The sequence below is a fragment of the Chiroxiphia lanceolata genome, chromosome 17 (assembly GCF_009829145.1).
Source record: "Chiroxiphia lanceolata isolate bChiLan1 chromosome 17, bChiLan1.pri, whole genome shotgun sequence".
In the NCBI taxonomy this organism is placed as follows: Eukaryota; Metazoa; Chordata; class Aves; order Passeriformes; family Pipridae; genus Chiroxiphia; species Chiroxiphia lanceolata.
In genome coordinates this window covers 5,507,341-5,529,194 of record NC_045653.1, presented here as the reverse complement: position 1 = coordinate 5,529,194, position 21,854 = coordinate 5,507,341, and the positions used below count along the sequence as shown (strand labels likewise).

General features: G+C 43.9%; 1 protein-coding gene across 2 annotated transcripts in view; it reads left to right on the top strand.

Moving 5' to 3' along the window:
* The first annotated feature begins 922 nt into the window (after positions 1–922).
* The window catches only part of ATP9A (ATPase phospholipid transporting 9A (putative)), a 55,865-nt gene continuing 34,933 nt past the window's right edge, over positions 923–21,854 (top strand). The window contains exons 1-8 of one of the 2 annotated variants that reach the window (XM_032704912.1): positions 923–1,080; positions 9,567–9,711; positions 10,029–10,142; positions 11,247–11,355; positions 18,381–18,439; positions 19,303–19,354; positions 19,939–20,033; positions 21,120–21,200. In XM_032704912.1, the coding sequence (XP_032560803.1) occupies positions 1,013–1,080; positions 9,567–9,711; positions 10,029–10,142; positions 11,247–11,355; positions 18,381–18,439; positions 19,303–19,354; positions 19,939–20,033; positions 21,120–21,200 (723 nt within the window). In that variant the 5' untranslated portion in view covers positions 923–1,012. The remainder of the gene's footprint in view (positions 1,081–9,566; positions 9,712–10,028; positions 10,143–11,246; positions 11,356–18,380; positions 18,440–19,302; positions 19,355–19,938; positions 20,034–21,119; positions 21,201–21,854) is intronic. The other variant, XR_004360009.1, reaches the window with a different exon arrangement.

The following is a 21,854-nucleotide window of genomic DNA, read 5'->3' as shown; positions in this document are numbered from 1 at the left end:
GAAGGTGGAACAGGTGTCAAAGGCACGTAGGGCAGAGTTTTGCTGGGACAGGAATGTGAAGCAACCATGAACAAAAGATCATGGTGGCATCCAGGACCTCTGTCTGATAAAATACAAAGCACATATTTCAGCTTCTGCACCCCAGTGCTTTTTTTTGAATCTGACTTGTATATTTAGATTTAGTAAAGATTTAGTCACCATGAATGTAAAGAGATGCTTAACGTCATAAACAGGCTGGAGCAATTTGTGCCTAGATTGGCAGAGGAAATCTGAATTGGGATCCAGAAATAAGTGTTGCCAGGAGTGGGTGAAGGTCACTGAGCAAGAAGAGGGTGAGGAGCAATAGCACCATAAAGCACAGTCCTATAACACGAGTGGAAGGTTGGTATAAAGAAGGGGAGATCAAGCTCGGAGCCCGTGCTGGCTGTGCAAGGCTGAGGACACACGGGATGTGCAGCGGGCCCCTCCCCTGGGATGAAGGCGAGGAGGCCTCAGGTGCGGAGCTGCTGGGCACAGGTGGGCAGCGGGGCCGGTGCGGGAGGGCCGGGTCCTGAGAGATGGTGAGAAACGGAGATGGGGTGCGAGGAGATGAGGCAGGATGAGGCGAAGCGCCCCAGGTGCGGGGTTAGGACAGAACAGGTGCCGGCCGAGGGGAGGGGTGGGGAAGGGAGGGCTGGGCTGGGCTGGGCAGGGCAGGGTAGGGCAGGGCCGGGCTGGGCTGAGCAGGATTGCCCGGACCAGGGCGGAGTGGACCCGAGTCCGCAGGGTCGAATAGGACCGGGCGCTCCGGGACAGGCGGGCGGAGGGACAGTCGCGACCCGCAGCCCGGTAGCCCCGGAGAAGACACCCGGCCCCGGTGCCCGGCGCGGAGGGCGGGGCGGGCGCGGCACCTGCGTGCTGGGAGCGGCGGCGCCGGGCGGCCCCTCGGCGCTGCCGCCAGACGGCGGCGGGCCCGGCTCGGCGCTGCTGGGAGCGCATCCCGCCCGCTCCGCTCCGCCCCGGCACCGCGGCCATGACCGACAACATCCCGCTGCAGCCCGTCCGCCAGAAGAAGCGCATGGACAGCAAGCACCGCGGCGGGTGAGCCGAGCCGGGGGCACCGGGCTGTTGGTGCTGCGGGGGCGGGCGGCGCGACCCCCGGGGCGGCGGCGGCGGCGGGGCCGCGCTCGGGAGCCTTTGCGGGATGCGCGGGGCGGGCGGGGCGCGGAGGGGCCGCGCTGCGAGCCCCGGGAGGGGGAGGAGGAGGAGGAAGGGGAGGCAGGCAGGAGGCAGGCGGGTGCTGACAGGTTGCTCCTGACGCCATTGCCTGGCACGCCCGGGCGCAGAGCAGGATCCTGCGGGGCGGCGCTGGCCGGGGCTGCGGGGAGCGGGGACAGCCCCCGGCAGCCCCTCGCGGGGGAACAGGGCGGCCCGGCCGGCCCGCAGCGCACCCGCAGCCCCGCACAGCCCCGCACAGCCCGCGGACAAAGCCCTGCCCGGGTGGCAGCAGCCGCGGGTCGCGGCCAAGGGGGGCACCCGCCCTGCCCGAGTCCTGCTTGTCATCCATCCCCGCTGCGCGCATGGCTCGAGGCTGGAGAATCCCTCGGCCTTGGACCATAAATGGTGTGTGTGGCTCTGTAACAAAGGCCCTGCCTAGAAGCTCTGGTTAACTGTATCAGTCACAGCAATACAATATCCTTGGTGTGCGATGTTGCAATATCCTGAGTGTGGGATGCGTTCCTGAAGGAGATATGCGTATGTGATTGTACTGGTATTCCCGTGCAGAAAGTTAAATAAGAAAAACGGTCCTTTAATACTATTTCGTTATGAAATTGCACCACTATGCAGACAGGTTGGCTTGCACACAGTGGGATGTACAGGATATCCAAGTTACCTGGCTGTCAGTTATTGCAGCGTTTCATTTGTCCCTAGGTAATTTGGTTTTTTTTAAACGGGGTGATTGGTATTAGCAAAATAAACCAAAATATCTAAGGAAATCCTCACTGTTAGAGCAAGGGGAAATATTTACATTTTCCGTGTTTGTTATGGTTTTGGTTGGTAGTTTCCATTCAGATTCCCGTAATTGAAATTGTCGTATGTAGTTTATTCAGTATTAGGATTATTCCTTGATATCAGCATTGTTTCTGTAACTGATGTAGCAGTGTAGTTGAGCTGGAGGAGTGTGTGATGCAGCAAGTAATTCCCCAGTGCCTGTGTCACATGCATCACCGAGCAAGTACCACAAGGTGCAGCCACCATGGCATTACATTTGGTGACGTGATTGAAGGGATCAGGGAGAGGTGAAGGCCTGAGAAATTTCTCAAAGCTTCTTGAATGATTTCTTTTCCAGAAGTTCTCTAATCTCCACCAAGACCCTCTTGGGTGTTATGATGTGGTTAGTACTGTCTAACAGAGATTGCCCTCATCTAACCTAAGCTATGGTTTGTTGGACTCTACCTGATTAGCAATCACAGAGGTGGTTGCCAGTGTTAGTGAAACATTCTGGCAGCATGTGAAGGAAGATTGCCTAGGATTTTTCTCCATAGCAGTTGAAATAACTTGGATTTGGGGTTTCTGTTTGGTGTGGTAACTGTTGGGGATGGGACTTGTCATATGTGAGGAACCCTTGTTTTACTGATGAGTACCTGTGACCTGTGAGTAGTTTGGTCAAATGATAGTGTGGATAAGAAAGCGTTGAAGTCAAGCAAATCCAAACCAGTACTATACACCAAAGAAGATATCAACCAGCAGCAGAGTCCCTGGTGACACATCCTGAACAGAGTCCTGGGAATTCTAAGCCATAATCAAGACCCCCTTTTTTCTGTTCCCTCTGAGGAAAAACACAAAAGCCATCCAAGTTATGTTCCTTGCTACATATGAAAACTCAGAGATGAGCAAATCTTGAAAGGCTTCACCTTAGCATAGCTTTAACTGATTTCTACTGGGGGGGTTTTCCCCCCACCAGTGGACCAAGTTCTCAGACAGAGATTTTTGCTACTGTGGTCTTCTGGAATGGGGAGCAAATTTCTGGGCATGTACTGAATGACTTTGTAGACATCTTCGCTTCTGTTAATGTAGTAATGAGAAATGCCTAATTCTCATGTAGGGCAGGTGTCATCCAGCAAGGCTTTCATTACCCTCAGTCTTTCACATACTTTGAAGAGAAGCCAGGGAGGAACTCACTCAGTAGCTTTGCGGAGATAAGTGATGGCTCACAAGGCTGAGGTCTGTGTCACAGAGAAGCCATGTGCTTAATGAACCGAGTGGGAGCAGTGGTTATCTGTTCCTGGGCTTGACTTCAATGTCGCTCTTCCTTGCTTCGAATAAAGGCTAAGCTCCAAATTCTGCAGCTGTGTGCCTTGGATTCAGCCATGTTCTCCCAAATGCTTTGCAGCACTCTGGAAACCACTATGAGCTATGTGCCAATTAGGAGGGAAGGATGGCATTAATTGCAGAGGGACTGTTGGTGGGATGGCAAATGAGCCATTCCCAGGGGCCGAGTTCTGCTGGGAAGGGAGCTACAAGTTCCTGAAGAACCCCAGGTGCCCCGTTCAGCACATGACACAAGTTTTTCCCTAAATAGCTCATGGTGTCAGTCCACAATCCTGCAAGGCTTTTTTTGAAACCAGCAAACTGCTGTGCTCTTGCTGCTGCTACGATGTAAAAGGCCTTGATCCAGAAATGTGGAGGGAAGGATGGGGAATGAGACAGGGAAGGAGGAGCTCTACAGTAACACTCCACGAGGTCATTCCATTGTACATGCCTGTGTACTCTGGCTCTATTTAAAATGGCAAATTCCATTTCAAAGTCAACAGAGGGAGATGGGAGCTCCTGCCCTCCATCTGCCTGCGTGTGGGTGTGCCTTGGCACGTGAAGAGCCGGGCTGCTTTCCCACAGCCGAGCTGTTTTGCTGGATGGCAGGGGTGGGCTGCAGGAATAGCAGCTCTCCTGGCCCCTTCCTGAGCCACTGCAGCTGTGCCAGTGCACGATCTGAGATAGAAATGTTCAGAATGTTTCATGTGGAATGTTTCATGTGGAGGTGCATAAAAAGGCTAGGCAGTTGTGCATGGCTCTGGCTTTCCTTATCCATGAAAAATTCCTTATATGCTTTGGAAATAAAGTCATGTGGGGAGGTTGGTTTGTATATTAAGGGTGCCAAGGACTTACTAGCACAGCCCGTGAGGGTCACAGAAATATCATCTGAGAAATGTGCCTGTTTTAGAAGTGACTAAATATGTCAATGAACTTCAGCACTAATTTGACAAATACTATCCCCATATTAGACAAATGTGGCACTTTTTTTTCATTAGGTTTGTTTTGCATGAAAAATGCTTATGAAAGCATTTTTCACTTGATATTCAAATACTTCTCCGTCAAACATGCTGCTTTTATAAATAAAACCTGCTTCTTGGTAATGGCTGTTCATCTGGCATCTGACATTCAATCTGTCATATTGCTGCTTCCTACATCATCACTAAGGATGCATTTTTGTAAGCAAATACAATCCCAAGTGAAGTACAGAGCAGACCTGTTCTTTAGCACCTCCCATTCATTTAGATCCCCGTGCAGATTAAGGAACACATCATTTGTAGGACTCAAAGTTTCAGATACAGTTCACATCTAACATAATGCCTTTGAGTGGTTGTGACTCTATTTGGAGATTTGTGAACTTGTTTCTTCTTTAATTTTGCCAAGTTATGATTTAAAATGTGAATTGCACAGTGCTGTATAAGCTGCCCTATGTAAGCTGTCTTCATGTATTTTTCATGTTCTTTCTGGAAGGTGATAATTTTTAAAAGTTCATGGTTTACCCTGACTTGCTAGTTTATTATACTTCAGGGGTTATTGCAGTAACTGTTAGTCAATGCTTCAGTTGCAAAATGGAGAAGGAGAAATGTTTAGGAATGTGTATTCATTCCTAAACTTTTTTAGAAAACTGCTCTGAGTTCTGTAACTTTGTGATTCCTGTTCCTGGAAAATGTGTATTAATGTTATCAGCATTTCTAAGCAGTGATGTAAACTTTCAGCTGTTTTTCCAGACAGTCTTTCTCTTTCAAAGATGTTGTCTTCTGATTTCTTGATGACAAGTGTTTTATTATTCCTAATAATGCCAATAGTTCTCTGCCAGAAACTTCCTCCTCTGGCACTGCCCTTGCCCAGAAAACTTTGGAGTAATGTGATGGCCTGAGCATCTGGGTGTCTAAGCTTGATACTTAAAACCAGAGTTAGTGTCCAAAGAAGCTACTATGCATGTAAACTACACAATGAAACTACACAATGCATGTAAAATTCTTTCAGGGAGGAACAAGTAAACTCGAAAAAGGACTTTTAATTTAATGAGCACGAGGCTAATCTGAAAACACATTTGTATGTGCTCGGAGTACTTTGATCGTGGTATCCAACTAAATGGGTTTGTCAGAATGGTGGGGGGTTTTTTTGAGGTTAAGATTATTCAATTTTAAGAGGAGAAAGTGAAGAGTGTCTGAAATGTTCCTTGTTAGGTTCACCAACCATCTTTCTGCTTCTTCTTTCCATTCTACTCTCAGTATGAGCTGTGTTTTGTCCCTCCATCATGTGGGTCTCCCATGTTGGATATTAAGCAGTAAATGTGCTTGTGGAGATTGGTGTTTGTTCACATTGCAGCATCATCAGGTGTGAGACAGAAAGGGCTCAGGCAGTGGAACTGTCCTGCCAGCACATGAACCTGCCCTAAGTCTGTGAAAACACAATCTGCCACTGCAGCAGCTCCTTTTTTTGCAAAGTGCTTTCTAAGGCTCAAAGCAGAAATAAGGAGCTTATTAATGTGTTCTTCTCCAGCAAAGTCTAAGACATCATTGAGAAGTTAAAAAAAAAAAAGTAAAAATTATGGCAAGTGAATATCTTTGGAAGGAGTGATAAACATCTGCCTGTAAGAATGAGCAGAGCACTTGGCTCTGTGCTTGAGAAATGTCTGTGTTTTGACCAAAAGTTCATTTTCCATCTTATTTCAGCAAGACACAGGCTGGCACTTGAGGAATGAGTGTGTGAGAGAACATTCCTGCTAGTACAGGGTTTGGGTGGTGGGTTTCTGCCCTGAGACCACCCAGCAAAACACAGGAGGGAAAACCAAGGCCATAGAATAGGTGAGAGTTAAATGCCAGCGCTGGGGTTTACCAGGTGCCTTCCTAAGAAAAATTCTTTGAATGACTGTGGGGTAAAAGTCAACATTTGCCAGGATTTTCAGGCACTGGTGCCCGAGTTCCTGGCTGAGGCTGCAGCTCTGGAGGAGGCTCCCAGCCCGTGACGTGATGGGATTCCTGAGCGCTGATGAACCTCCCCAGTCAGTGTTGCAATGTGTGACTCTGGGAGTGCTGGTTGTAGTATTGTGTTCGTTGGTTGGACTTTGTTTGGTTTTTTTTTTTTAAATGAAATGCTTTACATAGAAATCTCGTGGTGAAAGGCAGTGTAGGAGAGTTCATAGTAAAAATGCTGGATGTTCTTTGCTTGAGCATTGATAATACTGATATTTGCCTTCAAAACTTGCTGGGCAGGAAGTTTTTCTTTTGTTTGTTCTAATTAGGTTTTCAGTTTGCTTTCCCTGTAATTCAGGAGGTTGCAAAAACTGTGACTTGAGCCAGGCAGGAGTTTCACAAATGTGTTATTTTTACATAGCAGATTCTCCTGTGCCCTTTCTTGCTTTTACTTGGAGGTGCGTTATTTTCAGGTTGTTTCTTAAACCTTATAGTAACACAGCATTTGTAAATTAAAATTCTTAAAGCAAAGAGTATCTTTGTGGTGGGAACGATACGAGAGGTCATGACTTTGATTGCAGAAATCAAATTTTGGGTAATTTCGCTTTTGTGCAGTTGCCTTCTGCTTCCCTGCCTTTGTAGGTGCTCTCAGTTTTGGAGGATGCTGTTTTATTTAGAACCACACCAGAATTTTGCAGTGCTAGATGTTAGCATTCACAGAGTAGTGAATTTCTAGTAATTTCAAACCCAAAAGACTAAAATCAATGTAATGGTATGTAAACAGCTGGTCAGAGCACACTCTTCTTGAGGTAAAATATTTTGATTACTTTGCGGGGGTTTGTTTGCCTTTTACATCAGTGAAGAAAACACACTGTTAAGTCACTGAACTTATTAAAAGTCTGAAAGTCTACTTTGGACATCTAGGTACTGGTTTGAAGATGTGCTCAGGTATTTGGAAAGTTCTTTGGAGCATGTGGGTGAATTTTATTTTGTAAAAAAATATTGCCAGGACAAGTAAAAATTATATTAAATTGACAGTAGTGCCCTCTTTTAGCCTTACTTATCCTATTGCAAATATTATGATATAGGTGCGTGGGTATTTTTGCTGTTGAGTACAATCCCTATAAGAGGCCCAACCTAAAAAATAAACAAAGGTAACTGGTTTCAGATGTCTGATTACAACGACTGACTGACTCTGTAAATGCAAAGCACATTGTGATGAAATGGGGTGTGTGGACACCAGATTTGCTCCCTTGGGCAAAGCTTCTTTTTTGGAGCCTTTTCTTCATTGTGAAAGAAGGAAGACCACTTTTTTACCCCCTCTTTTCTTTCTTTTTTTCTTTTCTATAGAGCATATCTGTTTCCTGCTGTGATCCAAATACCACCATTTCCACTATTTTCTGTTAAAATATATTTGGGATGCCATTGAATATTTGTCTTAGGTCTTCATCTGCAAACACAAAGGAAAACTGTAGTTAAAAGGCATCAAGCTAATAAAATACACTTCTGTAGTAGAGTTTATGAATTTGAGTGTTTAACACCAACTTTGCTGTTTGTCTCATGTTGGTAACAAGCTGCCTTTCAGATGTGGGCTTGTACACAAATGTATGGGGAAAAAAGATCTTAACAAGCTTGTTTCTCTTAACAAGCAAAAGTAGTTTGTAGAGTTGACAAAAATTGAGATTTTCAGGGGCAAACATAACTTTTTGAATGCTACTACCTTGGGAATAGTCAAATATGAAAGTCTATTGGCTTAGAAACATTACAAATTCAGAATAACAGGTAATATCCCTTTACAGATGAAAGCAGAGATGACAGTGGTGCTGCAAGTCTGTAGGATGTCAGATACCTCTTGTATATACCTGAACATTAAAACATCTCCAATTATTTTATTCCAGTAATTTGATTTAGGTGTTCCCTGCTATCAGGGTTTGAACTGTTGGCCTTGCCCACTGTGTTTGTCTCTCTGATTTTCCTGCATTCTCCTAATTTTCTCCTTTTCAGCAAATGCAGGTCAGAGCTGGCAACTGCAGTGGTGTTGGTAGAACTGAGCTGTACACTGTCAGTGATACCTGGTGTGGGTGAAAGCAGTAGGATCATTATTGAAACTGGGAGACCTTACACATCCTCTGGTTTTGGAATGGGGGGGTTGACTTAACCTGGAGGTGTAAGAGACTGTTGGGAACCATCCAAAACTTGTGATTTCGTGTTCCTTCAGTGCCAACATGGGAGTGCTGTGTAATGTTCTGCTGTCTTGTCAGCATTTTGTTCTCAAAGCTTCTTTGAGCAAGAAAACCACTTTTCCTGTGTTTGGGTGGCATTTCTACACTTTGGGCTTAGGTTGTGCTTGAGTACAAACTAGAGAAAATCCACCTTGCCACGGCTCATCTGTCACTCTTCATGGAATAGAATAATGACTAAGTAATTTGATTATGCAAAAATTCTTTTATCTAGTATTAAAAGCTCATGAGAAATTATCTTGCAAGCCAGCCTTGGGAAGTTAATGTCTGTGTCTGCTCACGTAGCATGGGATCACATGGTGACACCTCTTCTTTATTTCTGAAAGCAAAGTTGATTTTTACTCCCCTTCTCTACTGATGGAACTGACTTAACTGATTATTTGCATCCAGCAGGGCATAAAACATTTTAAAAAATGGTTCTTTGTAGGAAACCACCTTCTGTGTGGCGAGTTGTGCACTCTGATCATGGTGCTGCATGTATCTTCTGGCAAGACAGGGACTTCAAGAGCTGAATGCTTTGTGTACTTCCTTAAATAGTTATTTCTTTGTTAGCTGTGCATTTAAGTGAACTTTTGTGGCAGAATGCTTGATTCAAGAACAGATCTTTGTGGTGCTTTCTGGAAGGATGTTTGTGAGAGCTCTGAAGCTTTTGGTTATCAATCCAGCTGATGCTGACTTTCCCAAATGTCAATGAAATTCAATAGGGCTGTTTTTAAAGGAACAAGGAGGGTTGGGAAGAGGTTGGTTTTCAGAAAGCAGCAGTGACAACAGGAAAATAACCCTTTTGGGGTTTGGGAGGGTACAATGCTGTGATTTTGAACAGAGAGGCTTTTTCAAGGTACAAGAGGGATTTCTGGTACATCTTTGCATCTTCCGTGGAGGGATTGATGCTCTGTTTGATTCCTTGTCTGGAGTAAGGATTTGTAACATCACTAAAATTCACGTGAGCAGGGATTTCTTGCTGGTTCTTATGCCAGGCTGAAGGTCCTGTGAGGCACCTGGAGCTGGTGGCAGGTGGGGTCCCACCCGTGGAAAGAAAAAGTCTGGGGTGAATGCGTGTGACTCAGAGAAGTGTGTTAAAAATGAAGGAATGAATTAATTAATGTTCCTTCTGCAGGTGTTGTGAGTGCTTAAGATGCTGTGGGAGGAGGGACCCGAGGCCTCGCACTGTTTGGCTTGGCCATCCCGAGAAGAGAGACCAGAGATACCCTCGCAACGTGATCAACAATCAGAAATACAACTTTTTTACATTTCTCCCTGGGGTGAGTGTGAATAAAGTTGCTTCTCATCATCCCACCCTGATGCTTTCCCCGCTTTCAGTGGTTTTACGGTAGACAGGTGCAGAACCTGGAGCTGGAGAAAATCATGTTTGGGTTGGGTTTGGTAGGCTTCCTGCAAAGGTTGCCTTAGGGCAGACACTGCTCTGTCCTGAGTGGCCAGGACTACTTCAAGACTGCCCCAAATTGGCATTTAGTCACTGGAAGAGCATGCAAAAATGTTTCTGGTAGTTAGGTCAATATGCATAACATCTGAACTCCATTAATCTCCTCCATCCTCTTCTTTTCTCGTTTTTTTTTAGGTGTTGTTTAACCAGTTCAAATACTTCTTCAACCTTTATTTCTTGCTTTTGGCCTGCTCTCAGTTCGTCGTTGAGATGAGGCTTGGTGCACTTTACACGTACTGGGTTCCTCTGGTAGGTCATTGAAGGTTTATTTATTCAAGCAAGTTGAAGAAAAAAAAGTTTTAAAGCCCATCCTGGGGTTTCTACATGTGTCTACATGTTTAAATACTGCAGAAACATTCTACCTTGCATTTCATTACTGTATTAATGAATTAGATCATGCATTTAAACCCAGATGTATGTGCTAGAAACCCTCAGTTTCCAACATCACCTCGCCCCCTTCTAAAAATGAAACAGTTCCTTATTGCCAGAGATAATCAATACACAGTTGCAGTTTTCAACAATACAGGTTGAATAAAGTTCATTTTCTGTGATGGATTAGGAGAGTTTTAACTGTTTAGTGAGTCTGAGCTCAATAATGTCTAGTAAAAACAGGACTTTGTGATACTAACCCCATAAATAATTCGTTTGCATTAATTTAGTTACGTTTTATACAGTGAAGGGTGTGATGTGGGCATTTTCCCCCTGACAAATGGAAATGAAATGACTACTCATATCCACAGAAAAGTAGGACTGAAACCCTAATCAGGCAAACGTGTAATTATACCATGAGTAGTGCACATTAATATCTTTAGAGTGCTTATTTGTGCAGGTTGAGTGTGTGTGTACATACACAGGAAGGCACAGGCGTTCTCTGTTTATGTATCTGTATATATAAATTTCTGTGTAGATTTCTATATAAATAAGGATATAAAATAAAGAAAGGTGAGCTAACTTTGATGGCTCTGTGGTGGCAGGAGTACTGAGTTTTGAGGGATCCAGTGGACTCCTGTGTAACCCCTCTCAGTTACCTGTGAATCGAGATGAAATATGTTATTTACGTTCTTCAGGTAAACTTTACAAAAATTTGCTTGGGGGGAGAATCACGGTAAAACTGAAAAACAGCCGTGTTTTTTTAAGCAATGAGGGTTTTTTAAGCAACTCTTGTTAGCTTGGTGTTGGAAGTCTTGCACAGCAGCACATACCACCGTAACGATTTAGGAAGATAAGACTGGAATAAGGAAACGCGGATTGTTGGCATTGGCACTGACAAGTATTGCTCTTATTAGAGGCAGATGTGATTTTTTTTCCTGACCTTTCCATCCATTCTGTGTCCCCCCTCCGTGCTCCTCGCAGGGGTTTGTGCTGGCTGTGACGGTGATCCGGGAGGCGGCCGAGGAGATCCGATGTTACATGCGGGACAAGGAAGTGAACTCGCAGATCTACAGCAAGCTCACAGCCAGAGGTCAGCCCGGCGGCTCCGGCACCCCCTGCGTCCTGCTGGCACTCAATCCAACACTGCTGGCACTCAATCCAGCACTGCTGGCAGGCAGAGCCAGAGCTCAGGGAGCGGGGATGGGGTTGTGGGCGTGTGGTGGCCGCTGCGGAGCCCTCGGGGGGTCCGGGTGGCTTCTCCTGGATGGCTCCTCACCCTGCTGTGCTGGAGGCTGGGGGTTGCTGAGGGGTTTATGGGATCATAGAATGGCCTGGGTTGGAAGGGACCTTAAAGATCATCTCATTCCACTCCCCTGCCATGGGCAGGGACACCTTCCACTAGCCCAGGTTGCTCCAAGCCCCGTCCAGCCTGGCCTTGGACACTTCCAGGGATCCAGGGGCAGCCACAGCTTCTCTGGGCAACCTGTGCCAGGGCCTCCCCACCCTCACAGGGAAGAATTTCTTCCTAATATCCAACCTAACCCTGCTCTCTGTCAGTGTGAAGCCATTCCCCCCTGTCCTGTCACTCCAGGCCCTTGGAAATTGTCTCTCTCCATCTTTCCTGCTGGCACTGTAAGGCCACAATTAGGTCACCCTTCAGCCTTCTCTGCTCCAGCCTGAACAATCCCAGTTGTCTGAGCCTTTTCTCGTAGGAGAGGTGCTCCATATGTTTCCTAGAGATGTGCCCAGCTAATACAAGGGGGTATGTGTGTGATTATTGCTCAGGTAACTTCAGAGGATCATCCTGATGCTTCAGCTGCACAGGAGCCTTCCTTGGTGTGCTGAGAGTTCACTACAGCACCAGGCAGGGGCCACTTCAAAGCAGCTGATGGGATATTTTGAAACCCCAATTGCTCCTAACTCCATTGTAGGCTAAAACATCTTTCCTGATTATTGTCCCTTCTTGGTGGATTGGAGTCACCAAAGAAAATGAAACTGGAGGTGGATGTTTCCAGAAGGGAAATGTGTTTTCCTTCCTGCAAAGCTGTGACGTAAGAGCTCTGTAATGTTGTGTGGATGAAGGGAGGGAGGGGCAAATACAGCAAACAGCATAGCAGGAAGAAAACAATAGAGCTGTAGTACATGAGACATGTTGTTTGGGGATTTTTAGGTTTTTTTGTTTTACTCAGTAAGAGAGAAAGATGTAAGAAGGATTTTCTATAAGCTTTCAATTCATATTTTTTAAGGGAAACCACAAATGTGTGCTTAAAAAAAGGGTCCAAATAGGCAGATCATTTACAAAAGGACTTTATTAGGAAAAATAAATCTAGATCTGTGAAATTGTCAGGAGATGGTTGTGCACAGGTAGAGTCAACAAATGAGGGTGAAGGGTGGGGACTCTTTCAGCACAGGTACCCCAAATCCTAGTGAAGTGCAGGTACTCTGTGTACTGAAGAATCTTGAGTGCACGTGTTAAATTTAAGGTACTGACATGTTTCATCTCTTACTGAACATAAGAGTGGTTGAGTTTCATAGCTCTTTTTCTGGGTTTTACCAGACAGGGGCTCAGATCATGTAAGTCCTTTGATAAAAAGGACTGTGTGATATGTGTGTGTCTCTGTCAGCAGCAACTGATGTAGTTTCTCAGTATTGGCAGTGTCAGCTCTTGTATTTTTTTGTATACATCATATTTAGCCTCTTCCTCCAACTGTGAGGAGTTTGGAGCCCTCATTTTGGAGCCCAGGCTGCAGCTCAGCTGAGTCTGATCCCTGGCTCTGGCCATTGTTTACAGCTGTGCAGTACCTAACAAAGACATTTAAATTCTCATCTGAAAAATCCAGTGCTGCCTCACTATGGAGTTACTCCTAATACCATGACAAAGATAGTGAGGCCAGGGTTGTTTTTTTTTTTTAAAAAAGGAATGAACTGAATTTAAGCGATATTTTTCTTTTTCGTTTCCAGTTTCTTTGTTATAAAGGTTTATATTCCTGAGTTAAGATGCAATGAATTACGTATAGTAAAAATATGCTTACTTTCAACAATTGCACTTTTAAGAATAAGGCTGCCTTTTTATATGCAGTCACTTAAGGCTGTATATATTTCACATGTCAGGAGTTATGAGGCAACTCTAACCTAGAGAGTTTGAGTTTCTGAATATTAAATCCCCTTTTAATAACATGTTCTTACTACAACACTTAAAATGCTTGGCAACCAACAAAAGCCTCATCCAAGAGGGGTATACTACATCTATTTAAAGATATAAAAGAGTTGCCTTCTGGATTCTATTCAATGATCTATAAGGGGCCTGACCTCTCCTTTAGTTCTTTTCATATTGCTATTACGTTTCCCATGAATGATTTCCCTCCCCCCAGTCCTTTAACTTTTCTGATTTTGTGAAAGAAACCAGGGAGGATTGGCAGCTGGACACTAGTTGAAAATCTTAAGCCACTTTATTTAACATGAATTTGGTGCAGAAACAGGCATGAGATTATGTGATGCTGCAGTTTAGAGTAGAAAAAACATAGAAAATGATTTATGATTGTCTCACGGGGAGAAAAGTAGTTTTCTGTCTCTCACTGGATCTCAGTAATAAATTTTTCAGAAGACCTGACCGTCTCCTTTTCCACTGATTAAAGCCTTAGCACCTCTGAGAATCACCTGGGAGCAGGGAAGGACCTTGTGAGCCCACCATGGCTGGGGGTGGAAATTTTGGGTTTGGTTTATCACATCCAGTAGCACAGTCAGAGAAAGGGGGCAAGTCTTGGAGGGAGCCCTTTATCAGTTCAGAAGTAGAAGCAGCAAATATCAAAGTAAGTTGAGAATAGCTGATGTGAATGATTAATTTGCAGCATACCTGACAGAACTGCAGGTAGGACTTGACTTGGGCTGTTTGCAGGCTGTTTCTTTTTTTATTGCTGTTGACTAACACAGGTCATGCTTCAGGATGTTGGCCCAGCCCTGTGCAGAAGGTGCTGATGCACAAAAGCCCTCTGAACTGTTGCTATATAATTTTTTTTTTTTAAAACTTCCCACTAGTTTCACCTCTAAAGCCAGAGTTTGGGGGAGGGGGATTAGTGAGGCTCTACACTTAGAGCTTGGCTATAATTGATCTAATGGAGCACTGTGGCTTTCTCCAAGAGATTTTTATTTCTCCAGAGTATTTGCACTGAGCTGCAGTTAAAGTGACTGGAGAATAAATTTTCCCATCTCCAATCTTGGCCTCCCCCTGCAACCCCATGGGTGTTAATACATACTTAGTTCTGAGCAAATTCAGGGAGACTTAAGCACGTGCTTATACACAGTTTTGAACAGGGAAGTAATTTGGGTGTTTTCCCAAGCCAGGATCCTCTTGTCCCTTTGTGTGCAGTTCCTTGTGCAGATCCATGGCTGGAGCACGGCTGGGCACAGCTCCTGCACAACCACCAGCCTGGTGTGTCCCCCCCCCCCAGGAGGGATCTTAAAACTTTTTGAACCAAAAATCACATTTTGGATTTGCAGCTTTGCTGCTGTACGTGAAACTTTTTTCCTGCACTCTTCTTGTTCAGCTCTTTAAGATTGACTAAGCTGCTTGCCTCGTAGAGAAAAAGGAGGAATCCTCTTTGGATCACATTTATTTTGAATGTAATTGCTGAATTCTTGGGACTAATCTTTTAGAGTAGACAGTAGTGTATTTTCTGTGTTCCTTTATTTTACATCACAACAAAAAACTCCACCCTAAACCTCTTTTATGTTTTCACCAATACAATCCATTTATGTTCCAAAATGATCAAACCAGCAGACTTCTGGAAGGCATTTTTTTGTGGAAAGCTCTCCATTTAAAGGACAGTTGTTTGGATTGTAATAAAAAATAATCAAATTTCAGTCCCCTATTCATAAACCCACAAGCCTCCTTGTGTTCAGAAGGCTGTGTGCTGACTTTCTGCTTGACAGAAAGTTAGAACTGTGCTTGCAAATTCTTGGTTTGTTTTTCTTCTCCTGCAGCCCCCCCCTCCCTGGGTAACACTGCATAATAGAGAGAAACTCCACAGAGAAGTGGGAAGAGACCTCCTACTGAGGGGTGCTACTTAAGATACAGATCATTGGCATTTACCAGCCATATAAAAACAATATTTTCCCAAACCCTCTGAGTCCTGCTCCACAGCATAAAGCTGCAAAAGGCAAAAGTTTCCTGCAGCACATCCAAACAACCCATTTTTTTTCCAGATGTATTTAACTTGCTTTAATAAATTTCTTGCTTCATCTTTAGTTCCAAATTAAGTGTTTTGATCTGTACCTCAGTGAAGCTCTGCAGATCTGTTGTGAAATCTTAAGTACTCACATGGTACAAAAAAGGCATCTCTTCTGGCCAATATATTACTTTAAATAATCTGCTTTATGGTACATCCATTATGCTGCAGATTTGGTGATAATTTCAAAGACCATAGCTTAAGTTGGAACAAACTGTTTGTATTTTATTGTGTTTATTATTTTGTCTTTCAAAAAATAAATCAGGATACAGCAAAGAATTAAACAAATATCAGTCATACTTTGACAATGAGGATTTTTTTATAAGAGATCAAGACTAGTTCCTCTTAAAAAATGCTTTAAATATTGACTTGTATTCTGATTAACGTCAGAAAATATAAAATGAAAGTGATATATAAATGCTAAAAAAACCTGTTTGTATTTAGAGGAAGCACTTCTAGTTACATTTATAAAAACAGTAATTTATAATTACAAGAATACTTTAATAGCAGAGCAATACTGGGAAATGAAATAATTGTGTTATTAGCTCGTTTTAGACATGCATGAGAAAACATCTGATGTTTAGGTGGCAGTTTCCCCGCAGAAAGAAAAAAGAATTACAGAATTCCCAAGATCAAAATAAAACTAATTCAAGTAAGTTGCTTTATGGGAGTCCTGAGTCAAAGGAAACATCTGGTCCTGCTCCTTCTTAGCAGGACGTGTGGTGCAACTGCAGAGATGTCACCCACGAGGAGCCAGGGATGGCTGGAAAAGCAGAATTAGCTACCTAAAAAGGGCATCTCATTTATACAGGAGTTATAAAAATGTGTGTTGGTTAGAGAGGTCCCCTCTGTGTTTTACCTTCAAACAGCTGAGGTTGGGAGGGTTATTGAACAAGACAAATCTGCTCCAGCTGCTTTGGGTTTGCTCATATTGGAAAAATTTTAAAGCAGATGATGCTGTTTTCAGAATAATGATCTAAAAAGCCTTTCATGTGCATAATGATAGGAAATCATCACATTTTACCTTTGTCCAGGCATTAATTTTTCTTTTGCAGCACGATTTTTTTTACCTCATTAGGGAGAGCATTAGAAAAAATAAGTTTCCATTCCTGAACCTTCCAGGGAGTGCTGCTTCTACTGCAAATCCTTGTGATCTTTAAGAGAATACAGAAAATGTGTTTAAACAAATCCACCTTTGAGAGCATACCTAAAATATGGTTAAACAAATCCCCCTCTCCTTCCAAGGGCTTTCTTGCACAGTGGTTTAGGAATGGCCGTGCCCGTGTGGGGAGAGCACACGGAGGGTTTTTTTTTTTTTTCCCTTCCTTTGCACGGGAGAATATTCAAAAGCGCTTTTTGTTGTTTTGTGAATAACCGTATTAAAGGGGGAGGAAGAGATGTTATCTGTCAGACCCTTTTAGTGTCATAGTACCTAACTTTGTATAGCCCATACAGAAGACTGCCAGGGATGCTTTTTTTGATCCTCTTGGAGTGCGGCTTTTCTTTTCAAGCCTCAGCGTAATGGACTCTTAATCCCCGGTTTGCTTCCTGCCCCGGCAGAGATGTCTTGAGCTCAGCATTCGTTTTGTTTACCTTTTTTTTTTGTCTTTTTTTTTTAAACTTAAAAAAAAAAAAAAAATCTCACAAGGCAAACCCCAGAATCCACGAAAGACCTATGAGATATTTGTGAAATGGGCCATGACTGCTTATAATTTGTAGGAATAATTACAGCATGTAAGGAAGTCTGCGTTTATTAGCAGCAGTGCTGAAGCATGTTGTTAAGCACACAGTGTGTCACCAGAGCAGCAGGCTGCCCGGAGCCCAGAAAGGCTTTCATTGTTAATTTGGAGCAGAAACACTGAAGCATATCCTGAGAAGGATGCTAATGAAGGGACTGCCAGTAGTAAAATCCCACTGACCTTTGTGCTTTGTGCTAATTTCTATTCCCCCTTTCTCCCTTCCCCCTTCCCTGTTCCCCCCTGAGCTGCTATCTGGCCATTTAGCCCATGAATTTTGAGGTACAGTAGGAGTGTTGTCCGTGCTGGGGTGAGCTCCACGTGCCTCCCCCACTCCCACTCAAATCACAGCAGATTAAAGAGGCTTTTGTTGAAATATAACAGACAGACACATAGAGGCAGGGTTCAAATTAACTGATTATAAATCACTACTTAGTCTGAGAAGCCAAATCTAGAGCTGGCTAATGATTTGAAATTACTAGCCAATTGTTAAATTAATCCCCTGTTTTAAAGCAACCGGGAAATGTTTGACAGCTGCACAGAAATAAATATTTACGTGTTTTCTGTCGGACCTGTTCTCTGCAGGACTCGTTCTGGCTGATCCATGGAGAGGCAGAAGGGAGGTGGTAGTGCTGAGCCAGAGACTGGAGCTGCAGCAGGGGAGGAAATGAGCCTGGTTTTTAGATGGACCCGTTGTACTTACACCTTCCAGATCTTGGCTCGAGAGTGGAGCTTTAAATTTTCAGCCACCTCAGAAAAAGGAGTTGATGGTTCCCTACTGTAATTTTCCTGTTCTTGCTCTGTTCTCTGCCTGACACTGAAAACATTTTTGAATTTATGAGTTAAACAGTAAAAAAAAATAGAGTTGAAGGAGTTGTTTCAGGCTTGTCACTGGGGGTTTCTACATCCAAGGCTGAAGTCTGGAGCTGGTAGACTAGAGGCTTTCAGCCCTTTTGGCAGATTGAGATCCCCCCACTTTACTCAGTGGGCTTGGGAAGTCTTTACAGGGCAGCACTGGCCAATTCTTGTGATGGAAACATTACCCTTTTCCCCCAAAACAGTGCAGTGCAAGGAAGGGAGGGAAGGAGCATCACATAGCACCCAGAAACCCTGTCCTGCTGCTGCTCTAACACACTGATATCTTTCCTTTGCAGGGACTGTGAAGGTGAAGAGCTCTAATATACAAGTCGGTGACCTCATCATTGTTGAAAAGGTTTGCCTTTTATATATACCTTTTCTGCCTAAAATAGTTATTTCGCAAGACCATAGAAAAATATGTATTTTTAATTCATATTTATTTTACGAATCGAAATAGAACATCAAGTGTTGAACAGTAGTTAAAATATTTCATCACTTTTCAGGGTTCCCCTGCCCCACCAATAACACCACCATCTTTGCAAATCTGTAGACCTGCACCTATAACCTGATTTTTCTACTTATGCTACAGCAAGATAAAAGGGCCTCCCTGTCCTTTCTCTGACTGTTGGATACAGGTTAAATAGCTGTTAAAAACCCAACATTCAAATGTTGCTTTGGGTGTAAACACAGTATTGGCAGGCACAGTGATCCATTTGTAGAAACTGGTATAATTCCACCTTTATACAAGTTCATATGTGGGCTTTTTTATCCACTGATTTTATGTTTTTCCCACACACTCTCTGTGCAAGCAGCTATGACCTTTAAAACCATTAGTATGAAAATATTCAGTACAAAAAGAGAAAACTGGTGGCTGTAGATCCCAGATACAACCTTTCTTCTAGCATGGGACTTCTTGAAAGGAAACCAGCATTAGTAGTTTAGGATTTCTTCATACTTCTAGAATTACTCACCAGCCCTTTTGTAAAGCAAGCCCTTGGGTCTGGGCAGTGGGAGCTGGCACCAGTTATTATTCCGCACTTGGAATTCTGAAGGGAAGCGAGTTTAGGATTCAAAGCAAAACGAATCCCAGGCTTCAGCTTGACAAAGGAATCCCCTTTCTCCCCCATCTCCCCTTTGCTGGTCACGGTGGGGCCGTGCAAGGAGCTGCACACGCGTGCAGGGCTGGGTGCACAATAATGGCCTTTCTTCTCCTCCCAGAACCAGCGGGTCCCTGCTGACATGATCTTCCTGAGGACGTCGGAGAAGAATGGTAAACATCTGGAACCAATTGTCAAAATAGCCATTAACCTTTCACTGGTTGTTTAAAGAAAATTATCTTTTGGAAACGTGAAAGAGATAGATAATAGTAAAATTTTAGAGAGACAGACAATTCAAGCAGTTTTATGGACCACCGTTTCTGGGCATGTTTATACTCTGGTTTTTGTTTGCTAATCAAAGAGCATGGGGAGTTGAATCCAGGGTAGATGTATCTGGTTGCATAAGAGTTTGCATTTTAGATGTAAATCATTTTAGTTGCTGTTCAGGTTTGTTTTGTTAAGTGTGGGATAAGGAAATGTTTGATCAGAAGGATTAGAAAGTATAAAGACTAATGAGAACATTTTAAATGTCTTAAAAATACAGTGTCTCACTGTATTCTGGACTAGTGGGAGGCAATGAATGCGTGATGCAGGAACATCATCCTTACGTTATTAACAAATGTTGCTTGGAATCAGATACTGTTTCCAAAGAAAGAAGGACATGAATATCCTAGATATGGAGCCAGTTTGTGAGTTATCTAGAGATGTAGCTAAGACAGAGCTGGAAGGAGCACTGACTGCTGTTGAAAACCCACAGGGTCCTGCTTCCTTCGCACCGACCAGCTGGATGGGGAGACAGACTGGAAGCTGCGCCTGCCCGTCACCTGCACCCAGAGGCTGCCAACTGCTTCTGTAAGCTCCTGCTGTAAACCTCTCCTTGGTAAACCTGGGCATGTTTTGCCTGAAAAATGCTTGGGTGCGTCAGGGCACCCAAGGGCATCATTCTGCTCAGGGCGTGTGACAGATTAGCTTTGGCAACCAGAAGTACAAGTGCAAAGCAGCTCCTCCTGAGCTCCAGGTGAAGTGTCAGGTAAGGGGAGGCTGGGTGCCCCTGTGCCACAGGGCTTTCACCACAAGCACTGCAGGAAGTCTCTGGGGTCAGCAGCTTCAGGTGGCTCATGGTAGGATGCTCCTGTTTTCCTTTTCCTTTCCAGAGACCATTGTTGCCACTCAGTGCAGGACAGGTCTTGTTGCCCTCTGAAATGGCTTCAGAGGCTGCTCAGTTTTCATTGGGGAGGTGTCACCATGGAAGCTCTACTGTATGATGTAAAATAAGCATAAAACCTCCACCAAACATGCTATTTCCCAAAATCTCTAGTTAAAGCAGTTTGTGTGCTGTTTGTTGGTGAGGTTTTTTTGTTTGCTTGTTTTTTAAGAAAACAAGTAAAAGGCAGGGGAAATCAGAGCACCTGCTTTATTGATGTTCTATCTGTAAAAAGTGCAAGAAGTTTATTCTGTACAAAGCCTTTGAAACAAGGCATTCTTTCCATGGAGTGAACAGTTCATACCTGTGTAGGAGTCAGCAGTGAAAACCCTGTGCAGAATTGGCTTTATCTTCTTGCCACCCCCGAACTGTCCTAGTGACACTACATATTGAGTGACAGGGTGTGCCTTGGTTGTCTCAGAAAACTAAACCTTCATTGCTATGAGGTAAGAAGTGTCTTAGGCTGCCTTGATTATTCAGGCTGAAATTTCTTTTATGGGGCACAGAGATCTGAGTAAGTCCCAGGAGTCTCTCAGGTATCCTTCCAAGAAATACTCCTCAGTGGAGCTGGTACACCAGCTGTATGTTCTCTCAGACACTTGGGCTGCAGTAAGTAACAAGATTTAGTAATTGCCTTAACTTGATAAGTAACTCTTGCTCAAGTATTCTGGTAGAAACACTTGCACATTATTAAAATGTGGTTGTCTGTCTGCCAAAATGTGTCTGTTTTATAGGACCTGCTGCAAATCCGATCCTATGTGTATGCAGAGGAGCCCAATATTGACATCCACAACTTTGTGGGGACCTTCACAAGGGTGAGTCTCACTGACATATCCTTGAAATCAAACCTGTAGTGTTTGCTGTGCAAACTGCTGAATGCTACCAGGGTGCCAGGGTTTTTCAGGAGAAATAGTGGAGTTGTCTTGCCATTTCTTTCTATTTTTCCTTTTCTTTCTTCATAAAATCCGTGAAATAAAAATCAAAACTTTGACTTGGAGACAATGCCACAGGCTCTTTGGGATTAAGGACTTCACCTGAAGGTATGAGACATGAACACTTGGACAAAGATTGGTACTTGCATATTCATGGTGGCTGTTCAGAAGAAAATCTGGACCACCATGGACTCTGTAGGATTAAAATCCTTTAATTGTGGAGAAAAAAAAAGGGGATCTCAGCTGGGTCAGGAATTACAGTCTTAAATATGAGTCGGTTGGGTTTTTGCCTTCAATTGAATGCAGTGTATGTGAACTCAGTTATATCTGCCCCCATTTCAGGGAGCAACAGCACTGAGCCACTGAGAAATGTCACCATTAAAAACATATCTCTTCTGACTTGTTGGGAAAGGTGCATTGTTGGGGCAAAAGGTCGATTTGTTGGTTTTGGTTTTTTTTTTTCTCCTCTCAGTGGGATAATGACAATTTTGAGAGATTCATCCAATACCCTTGGGGGAGCTTTCAGAGTGCAAATGG